At 41.9% G+C, this 10,357-nt stretch overlaps 1 protein-coding gene across 1 annotated transcript; it reads left to right on the forward strand.

The window, feature by feature from the left end:
- Window positions 1-4,263: 4,263 nt before the first annotated feature.
- Window positions 4,264-9,150, forward strand: trmt10a (tRNA methyltransferase 10A). The gene is made up of 7 exons (XM_038732541.1): window positions 4,264-4,722; window positions 5,869-6,040; window positions 6,146-6,217; window positions 6,289-6,363; window positions 8,192-8,341; window positions 8,447-8,552; window positions 8,691-9,150. Exons 1-7 carry the CDS (start codon window positions 4,541-4,543, stop codon window positions 8,876-8,878), a joined length of 945 nt encoding a protein of 314 aa, XP_038588469.1. The 5' UTR covers window positions 4,264-4,540; the 3' UTR covers window positions 8,879-9,150.
- Window positions 9,151-10,357: the final 1,207 nt, after the last annotated feature.

Below are 10,357 nucleotides of genomic sequence, written 5' to 3' on the forward strand. Positions count from 1 at the left end.
TCCCTCTTCCTTGCCAGAAGAAATACATCACTTAAAAATAAAAGGACACAATTCATTGAGAGTGGAATTATATTGTCAACATATAACTAGTTCTACAGGATGTGCTGGACAGATCTACTGGAAAACTGCTTTTTAAAAAGTGATACCACACCTTACAGCATTACACCTCTTCTTAACATATAGCTTGCTGGATGGAGTGCAAAAACATGTCCACATACAGTATACTACGAGCGATGTCGCCCATGTTGACTGGAAGGGACAACGGAAACACTAGGATTACCACGTCCAGACTCCAGCTCTGTGCTTAACACACAGACCTGAGATTATATCAGAAAAGACTGATCGTGATTGACTTTTCACCTCACTCTCTGATATAAAGCAAAGAAGGGTATTTCCTTATGAACTGGAATAAAGGAGGATGAGATGTATTAGCTGGTCTGGAAATGGAGGTAACGCTTTCTGTGAGCAAAAAGTCCTTCAGAGACAGAGGTGGTACATGGAGCTAACGCTCACCTCGCATTTGGTCTGAATGCACAATATTGGCTGATAGAATGAATCTTCATGGACTCTGGTAGTTTCAGTCTCACGGGCAAGGGGTTTATGACCTTGTCAATCTCCTATGGACGCCCCAAAACGAGGTGCCAAGTTACACGACTTCCAAGGGAGATCCCTGGAGGACAACTACACTTTCTAACCAGGCTGGTATGAGAAAGCAGGAACAGAGTGTGGTCAGCAAGGCATTGGTTGCGAGCAGCAGCACGGATTAGGGCAGACTGGGACTCCTTCCAAACCTGGAGGAACTGCCACTTTAATCTCCTTGACGGTAAAAAGGGACAGTTGAAAACCCACGGCAACTGTTTGTTTCTCCAGGAGGCGTGACGAGCCAAAATACAGCACAGATGTCTCCAGATCCTGGCTGGCCCGCTCAGTCTGCCTGTTGGCCTGTGGATTGTACCCCGAAGAAAGACCGGAGGTGGCGCCCAAACACAATATCTTGAGGAATGCCCTCGCTATGGAAACAGTGGTCTCCACCTCCCTAGTGGCAACAGCCATCACACAGGAAGGAGGGAGAATGAGCTCTGGCTTGGAGTTGGGACTTCCCAGGTTCAGATTGGCAGGAGAGAGCATCAGCTTTAACATTACAAGACCCAGGGCAGTAAGTAAGTGCAAAGCTAAACCTGCCTAAAAACAGAGACCACAGGGCCTGATGAGCATTGGGCCACTTTGAAGGGGCAATATTTAACTTTCAGCAACCACTGGCGGTGCGGTTCTAAGATTGCAACCAGGTGTGTGCTTGTATGCGTGCTCGCTTGAACTCATGTGCGAGCATAATCCGAAACACAACCGCTTTCATACAGAGATCCCATAATAAACGCGGAAACACCGGCATTCCAGCTGTGGCTTTTTTTTCTCCAGACATGTTCAGAATGAATATAAACGAAATGCCGTGTGAGACAGAGACACCATGGAGTAAGAGGCTTTACTCACTGACTGCTAGAAATACCTCCTGCAACACATGGGAAATCAATTGCATATTTACAATATCAGTTTACGTGGTCAGGCAAGTTACTAACCATGAGCCAGTGGTCATAAAAAACCTGGAAGTAACTCAGGTGTCCTCATACAAATATTTAGGTGTCCACATTGACAGTCTTCTTTACTGGAACACACATGTTGACAACCTGTGTCACAAATTGTAGCAGAGGCTTTATTTTTTAAGGCGTCTAAGGTTGTATGGTGTGAGCAGTCAGATCATGATGATCTCCTACCATGCGATCTTAGAGAGTGTCATCAGATATGGAATTACTTTTAGTACTTTACTTTAGTTTCGGCAACTTAACAGTTAAGTTGAAAAACAAGCTTGCCAATATGCACAAAACAGCCATGACTATCAGCCTATACAAAGCCCACATGACCAGGCAGAAACAGAATAGGAAAATTAAATCAGACCCTCAACATCCCCTCGTCCCTGAATACGAAACCCTGCCATCAGGAAGAAGACTCCGTGTACCAAAATGCAAATCCAGTCGCCCAAAATTATAATTTGTGCCAGCCTCCATTAAGCTACTGAACAATATGAAATAGTGCTGTGTGCAATAAATATGTGAGCACTACAGCACTTTACTTGTGATCTAGGTGCAATAGGTCAACGTGCAATAAACATACTAGCACCTTAGCATATGCACTTCACGCAAACTTCAGTTCAGTGGAGCAATGTGCAACAACCGCACTAGCACTTTAATCCATTGTCAACAATGTCCTTTTTCTTCTGTGTTTATATTTTCCTTTTGTGAAGCACAACATGTCAGTACTTGTCAGGTTCTTGTTGATGTGTTTTGTGATGTGTGATGTTTTTTAATGAAGCAACACTGCACTGTGCCCAAGCAGAACTTCCCCTTGGGGACAATAAAGTTAACCTAACCTAATCCCTAGCCGCTAGCTCATCCTTAATTGTCTCAGACAACTTGTGAACAAACACCCTCTTTAAGGCAACATCATCCCATCCAGTCTCTGCTGCCTAAATCCTAAACTCCACTGAATATTTGGCTGTGTGAGGAGTTTATCCTCTGCCTCCCTCTCTTGAACCGGATGATCAACAACCTTTTCTGCTACAAACACCTCATGGGATGAACAAAAGGGTGAACCCCTCTCCCACAATGCTGTAGCCCACTGAGCAGCTTCAATAGTCAATAACCCTGCACATAAATAATCATCAAAGCAACACAAGACTGATGTGTAGCATAAGTAGCTGGCTGCTGTTCAAACACTGACGAACACTGGACAAAAAACTGACCACAGGATTACCAGGACTACAGCTAGATCACAAGAACAGCACTCAAGTACAGGGACAAAAAGGTCAGACTGTTAATAGCAGGAGATAAAACAGCTGCTCAAACTGAAGAAGCTGGCAAGTGAGTGGATACCTGGTTCATTTGTCCACTTAGCTGAGTGACACTAGTGGAGAGAACGTATGGTGTCCATTTCCTCATGGAAGATCTTCTAAGGTTATCCAATGTGCACACCTTGAGTAGTTAATGCTTGTTTGAGTGTGTCCGTGTCTTCTGTGTCTGTTACGGTTTGGTTTAGCTCCAACACCACCAGAGTGCCAGAACAATCTGCCAACACGTAGCAGGGGGAAGCAGTGTATTTAACCAGGAAGCTGATGAGATAATTGGATCAGGTTGGGTTGCTCAGTCAAAAAAGTCAGTGCAGATTTGCAACCTGCAAAGCGTGATATGTCTCAGGCCCAACAGTTAAGTTGCCCACCTGTTGAATGGGTTCATCAGATATGGTTAGCTCCAGTTTAGACTTAGAAGAAACTAATTTTTTTTTACATAACCCAAAATCAATGCCTTTAGTTTTGAACATATTTAAGGCTAATTTATTTGTTCAAATCTAATCATATACTATATTCAATCTGCTAAATAAAAACTTTAACTCATTTAATTCATGCTATGTGGTTGCTGCATAAGATACAATGGAATCATCAGTTTACATTGTTATATGTTTAAACCTCCAGTAAATCACTTTATCTTCGTCCTTGTGTTTCATTTATTATGTTTCAGAGGTAAATCAATCCACTGAGCTGTATTTTAGCTGTGAACTTTTTCATAGGTGTCACTGAAGACTTTTATTCATGAGGAATATTACCTCCGGGTGAGAAAAGATTTTTGGGGGCCAACTGAATTTAAATCTGGGCAGATACAATCTTGATTACCCTCTCCCAATGCAGTGACATGGATTTAAACAGTTGTCCAAAAAAGGACCATGGACCTCGTGTGTCTGCTCCTCTCTATTTACACACAACTGACACATATGTGGAATACATATGTAATTTATATATCACAATAACAAACAGCAGTGATACAAATTCTAATAAATCCTGTCACTGCTGCGGCGACTGATGGTGCATTCAAGTGGTGTCGGGAATAATTAGAATCTTTTTTCCTCCTTAAATCTTTTTTGCAAAAAAAGAAATAAAGTGTACAGGGGACATAAATAAGTATACAGAAAATCACATATTGTATATACCTATTATGAAAACATATAATTTGTAATATGGTTAGCTGTTAGTTCGCTGTCCATGTAGAGTGAACTAGATGTCTGTGTGTTGTTATCTGCTCTGATAGTGCTAATCTAACACATCTTCGTAGTAGCGTCCACGTTGATTCCACATTCGGATTAAATCTCGGTACAAAATCATAATCATTGCCGATAGCAGTGAATGCATCTGGCGCGGTTAAATGACGTCACACATGCGCCAACGTAATATACACGTGAAGCTGTGTGGCTACAGGCTACAGAACAACTTGTTCAGTTGTTTGGTTTATTTTCTTGGTTTGTCTGCCTCTCTGTTTTTGGATATCAGGGAGGTGAAGAACGTTTAAAAGGTTTCGTTCTTCGTTAAAGTGAAGAAGCGACTGGCTGTTAAATGCTGCCAGCTAGCTTCCTGCAAAGAGCAGCCAACAAGCTAACATCAACAGCTAGTTGCTACAGCAACATTAGCCTGCAGACATAAAGTCACCTCAGCTCTTTACAGATGGCTGCTGATAGCGTGAAAAGTGAAGCTTCAGCCCAGCTGGAGAGTGATAATGGAGATGCAAAGAGCAGCCAGAAAGCGGTGAGCAGTAACGGAGAAGCTGCAGCAGAAACTCTGTCCAAAAGGCAAAGGAAGAAGCTTCTGAAGCAGCAGAAATGGGAAGAAGAGAGGGAGCTACGAAAGTAAGTAAGCTTGTTTGAACATTGCCAGCAGCGCAAGCATTTCTGCTTTGCACTGCAAAGGTGCCCACACTGCTGTGGACTGTTGTAACACATGACGTTTGTCCTTTTTAAACTGAGTATCAAGTTTTTCCATGGTAGCCCCAGTGCTCCCTGCATGCCAATCTCCATTCAAAAGGTTGGCAATTTACTATTTGGCCTTAATAAGTAAATAAACTTGAAACCAATGAGGCTCCTTTGCAAGCAAATATAGAAAGCTTGGCTCCTGCTTTCTTTACTTGCTCTACAAAAAAAACTCATAGAGCATGGACCATATCCCATGTTAGTCCTATACCTGCCCAAGTTTATTAACCTAATGTGTCTTTAGTGTTGTCCTATTATTACAAACAAAATAACGAAAAACCTTCTGGAAATGTTTTCTGCTAAATCAGTCAAGGTAGTAAATCTCAGCTGACATCAGGCGAAAGGCGGCGTACACCCTGGACTCAGGTACACACAAACAATTAATCTAGCCTGCATAACTTTGGGAGGAAGCTGACTAGGACGACCAATTTTTTGGTGTCTTTAAATAATATTACAAAGAGTATGGTCTAGACCTCCTATGAAAAGAGTAATGAGATAACTTCTGTAATTAACTGGCGCTATATAAATGAAATTGAACTGAAACGAAACAGCACTCGATGATCATACAGGTTGTAAACAAGCCAGCAGTTTATCCAGATGATCTAAACCACTTTTTTAGAAGTAAAACGGAAATTGAATGTTCCTGAATTTTTCATGTTAATGAGTTAGTGACATAACATTAACGGAATAGGCTGCCTATTTTGTGACCCAGTGTTTCATTTGCATACACCTCAAGTATACAGGGATACGAATACCCAGGCTACTTAAGGAAAAATCATTCCATAATATGACCATAATTGGTCTATATTTGGAATACTGTGTGTCGTAAATTTGAGTCATGGACCAGTAACTCAGTTAAAGTCTAGCGTATCAAACTAATTCCATGGAACAACCAAAACCAACAATGAATTGATTCAACTAACAAGTAGGATGTATTTTTTAGATACTTGACCACACTGCAGACTCCTGCATTGTGTCGTATCATTGCTCACATTTGCAGTATCTGTCCTGTGTTTTGTGCTGCAGGCAGAGACGAAAGGACAGGAAGCAGCAGCGTCGGCTGCAGAGGCAAAATCATCCGGAGGAGGAGGAGGGAGGAGAAGCCCAGAATGTCCGGAAACGTCCGCGCAGAGAGGTGACGCCCAGCTCACTGAGGCTGGTGGTGGACTGCAGCTTCGACAACCTCATGCTGATCAAGGTGAACACCTCTGGGTAACACTGTGGAGGGATACTCACCATGTGTATATTGAGATATGAACTGGGGGACTGACTCTGCTGACCGATAATCTTGTCACGTCTTTAGGATGTCCGGAAGCTTCACAAACAGATCCAGCGGTGCTATGCTGAGAACAGACGAGCCTTGCATCCGGTGCAGGTTAGTGGCTGCTGACTAATAAAGTAGAGACAGTCCTGTCTGATGTATAACCACTCCTTTCACTTCTCCAGTTTTATTTGACAAGCCTGGGAGGACAGCTGAAACAGAGCATGGATGAAAAGGACAAAGGATGGGTAAACTGGAAGGTAAGCCTGATCCTGAATCATGGTTTACACTGATTTGAGTTTTTACAGCCAAGCAGCTCCTCTTCACACTTTGCAGTCTGGCTTATGTTTGGGACACATCATGCACTGAAAATACCGTACAGGTAAAGATCTCCTACAAATGTAAACTGGTTTATAAGAGTACTCCACTGATTTTTGCCTTGTCAGACCTATGACAGACAGTTAAAGAAATAGTGCTCCATACTTCTTCCTCATCAAAACCTGAAAGGCTTTATGAGCCTAGTGCTTTTATCTTCATACTAACAGCTGTCATGGTTTCAGAGAATAACTGTATGTATTTACCCATATTAGAAAAAAAAACACAGCAGAAGTGCTCTCTTGAATGTCCCTTTACTAAATAAAGCAAGATAATCTGCTCTGTAAGGTGGCTCAGGGTGCAAGAAAATGTGATGCAGTGCCCTCCAAGGTGCTCCTATGTACAAACAATGTGATAAAGTGCCCTCTGGTCCCCTGCCAGTGGGGAAACAATGTGACATAGTGCCCTTCCAATGGAAAAATTGTCATGTAGTGCCCTCTAGGGAATGTGGTCCCCCAAGATGCTCCTATGTGCAAAAACATGATGAAGGGCCCTCTGCAGGGATGGGTTACCGCAAGGGCCTTAAAACATCAGGAAAATTGAAATTTCTATTTATTTTATTTTTTAGCCAAGACCCTTTTTTTGCTGACAGAATAGATCTACACTATGATCTGCACTTTTTTTCATTGTAATTACTTACTTACAACAGATTTTGACCCACAGGAGAGAAATGGTCATTGGTATATTCTTAAATGTTAAAAGTAATGCTAAATGCATATTTTCTTTTCTGTTTTATAATAATGGACTCACAAAGAGACATACCTGAGTAACCTTGTTAAAGCAAGAAATCCTCATACTTATTTCCAAAGAGAATCAAACATTTGGCCATAATCTAACACTACTAGTTCTGTTGTGATTCATATCACATGTATCTACATAAATGCAGTGAATATTTTGTACAGTATCCTCTGCAACAGCTTTTATGCTGTGGTGATTAGGGGTGGGAATCTCTAGGCCCCTCACGATTTGATTACGATTCAGAGGACTATGATTGAATTATAAAACAATTATCGATGCATCTTGATGCGTCTTCTATACAGATTTCTGGCAAATTACCAAGTAATTTATTTGCACATTAAAATCCCAAAGAAAACGTCTCCTCTTAGCTTAAAAGGTTTAGCATATTTGCTTTACTAGCCTCTGTGGTCACCATCCTTTAGTCTGCTCCGCAAGCTTTCGTTGTCACTTTCTGCTGCTCGCTCTCTGACTTTCGCTCACCCACACACTCACTACACACATATCACACACTGTTCCTTAAAAGACCTATCTTACACTGCTCTTATAACAGCACCTGTCTCGTAGATGTCTTTTGCTGGCCAAGCATTGAGTGTTACCTTGCTGACAAAGTGTAGAGTGAAAATCATTAGTAGCCCATTTATATTGATGATCATGTGGAATTTTAGTAGCAGCGCTCATTAATTCAGCAGCAGCGGTGTGGCAAAAATAGAGGGAACACTGGTCTCTGTTATATGCATGTCACAGACTGTCCTGTCACTGCACTCCCGACTTCTACCTTTCCTCCACGATGCATCTAAGAATTGATCCCCCCCCCCCCCCCCCCCCCCCCCCCCCCCTTTAGTAGCGTTGCATTTATTCACATACATTTTCTTATTGCTATCATTTTTGACTTGTGTTCTATATTGTTGTACACTATGCCTAACTCTGCGGTGTTGCATAACTGTGTGTGTATGTGCATGCTGCTGCTGTGTGCAGGACATTAGCATTAAAGCGGAGCACTACAGTGACGTTGTGGCGAAGGAGGAGCTGGTCTACCTGACGTCCGACTCTCCCAACGTGCTGGAAGAGCTGGACCAAAAAAAAGCATATGTTATCGGAGGCCTGGTGGACCACAACCACCATAAGGTCTGTGTGGCTTCACAGCTGCAGTACCACGCTGCTCAGGATTCTTTCAACCTTAAATTGCCAACTTTTTGAACTGGTCATGTTCTGTCTGGGTCTTGCTTGCAGGGAATCACCTTCGAAAGGGCGAAGGAGCTGGGGATTGATCACGCACAGCTGCCCTTGAGCAGTTTTGTTAAGATGAACAGTCGGAAGGTTCTGGCAGTCAACCATGGTAAGGACTAGTATCAGACAAATATATGAGACTGATATCAGTAGTAGCAGTGTCTGAGGGGGCCAGGCTTAGCAAAGCATCAACTGACCAATCTTTATTATGTTGCTGGTTTTAAGTTTCCTTTCATCCCTGCTGCAGTGTTTGAGATCATCCTGGCATACCTGGAGAAGGGCAGCTGGCAGGAGGCCTTCTTCACCGTCCTGCCTCAAAGGAAAGGAGCAGTGGCCGTCGACCAGGACGGAACAGCAGTACAAGAAAAAGAGGAGGAAGATTCAGACTCTGACTCTGACCTCGACACACCAGACCAAACTGAAAAAACTGCCTAAAACTTAGTTCACATGGACTACTTCAAACAAAGTTCAGACATCTGCTGTTATGGCAAAAATGCCTAGATATGTGATGCTAAGGCTATTCATGAGAGAATGTTTCTATTAACAAAGAATTTATTTCTTTCAAATTTCAAAATGCTTATCTAATGTTTTTTATTTTTTAAAAAGTTATTTATTGAAAGTTATACTTTGTGCCTTCTGTAATGGCTAATGGCTTAGTTGAAGATGTACAGCTATTATTTCACTTAAGAAAATGATTTATACTTCAAGTTGTATTCCTTTTTTTTAGAGTTCAAAGCTGAAGCTGACAGAGCTGTTCCAAACGGGCTCATTTAAAAGGGAAAAAAAAGATTTAAAACAGGATAAAGTCAGCACATGGCCGTGATCATCACTGGCCCTGGAATTCCTGGAATATTATGGATTATTTGTGAGTAAAGTCACAAAATAAAAATGGAGGGATTTGATACATTCTATGAGGAAGTTGGGGGAATTTTCAAATTGATCTTTGCAGATTAATATAATGCTGAAACTAGTATTCTTATTTTGCTATTGGGAGAAGGTTCATGTTTGAATATTAAAAACATGACATTCAAATGATTGCAGGAAATCATGAAATAGTAGACAAAAATGGGACAATGGACATGTTAAATTTGCAGTGAAGAATGATTTCTGAGGAGCATGAACAGGAATGTGACTGGTAGAGTGTGAGGCAGCACATATAATGCAAAGAGGCCACACGGGACAGTCTTGCACTGGATGCACCGCCCTTGGACATATTTTGATATGATAGACAACCATCTTCCTTGAGAGTGGGGTCACCAAGGACAGGGCACGGTCCTAGACTGTTGCCCAGTTTGCCTAAAAGCAGCCAATGAAAACTGCTATCTGAGTGAAGTATTTAGTCCTTAAGAAAAGTGCATATTATTATTTACATTGAACAATTTTAAGGTAATCTAGATGTGTTGTGAGGTTAACCCAGGGACAAAACTCATAACATGCACGAGAGAACAGGGTGGATCCTTTTGCACCTGAGGCCAAAGCTAATTTGATCAAGGTAAAAGAGATTATGACGATGAGCTGTGCTGCCTGAATTCACTGAGTGTAGTAGAAGGTGTATTTATACATCCTGTTCCAGGGCCCCTGACAAGTTGAACTGAAATGAGAAGGACCTTAAGGCAACACCTGCATTATTACCTGAGTTTGAGGCCCTGTCTCATGAGGGGCCCATGTTAAAATGTAGTTGTGAGGCCTTTTTTCATTTTATACGTTGCTTACATGGTGCATTACCAAAAACCTAACCAGTTGACTAAATAATATATTCAGAGGTTATTGGGGGCCCGCAGTTTAGTCACAACTAGAGCAACAAATAATGAACTACATGACGTTATCCACGTATGAAGGAGAGCGAGTTACTGGCTTTATATCGGTTTATATAACTAAACCCGGAAGTTGTAGTATCCATGGTAACAAGGTAAG

This window comes from Micropterus salmoides, unplaced genomic scaffold, assembly GCF_014851395.1.
Source record: "Micropterus salmoides isolate LMB-PRFRI ecotype aquatic unplaced genomic scaffold, ASM1485139v1 Ms_hic_scaffold_2, whole genome shotgun sequence".
Classification (NCBI taxonomy): domain Eukaryota; kingdom Metazoa; phylum Chordata; class Actinopteri; order Centrarchiformes; family Centrarchidae; genus Micropterus; species Micropterus salmoides.

Excerpts from the sequence above, each read along its gene's own strand:
- trmt10a (XM_038732541.1), top strand. The coding sequence starts at position 4,541 with ATGGCTGCTGATAGCGTGAAAAGTGAAGCTTCAGCCCAGCTGGAGAGT. Across the intron at positions 4,723-5,868 it reads GAAGAGAGGGAGCTACGAAA|GCAGAGACGAAAGGACAGGA; the intron begins GTAAGTAAGCTT and ends TTTGTGCTGCAG. Across the intron at positions 8,342-8,446 it reads TGGACCACAACCACCATAAG|GGAATCACCTTCGAAAGGGC; the intron begins GTCTGTGTGGCT and ends TCTTGCTTGCAG.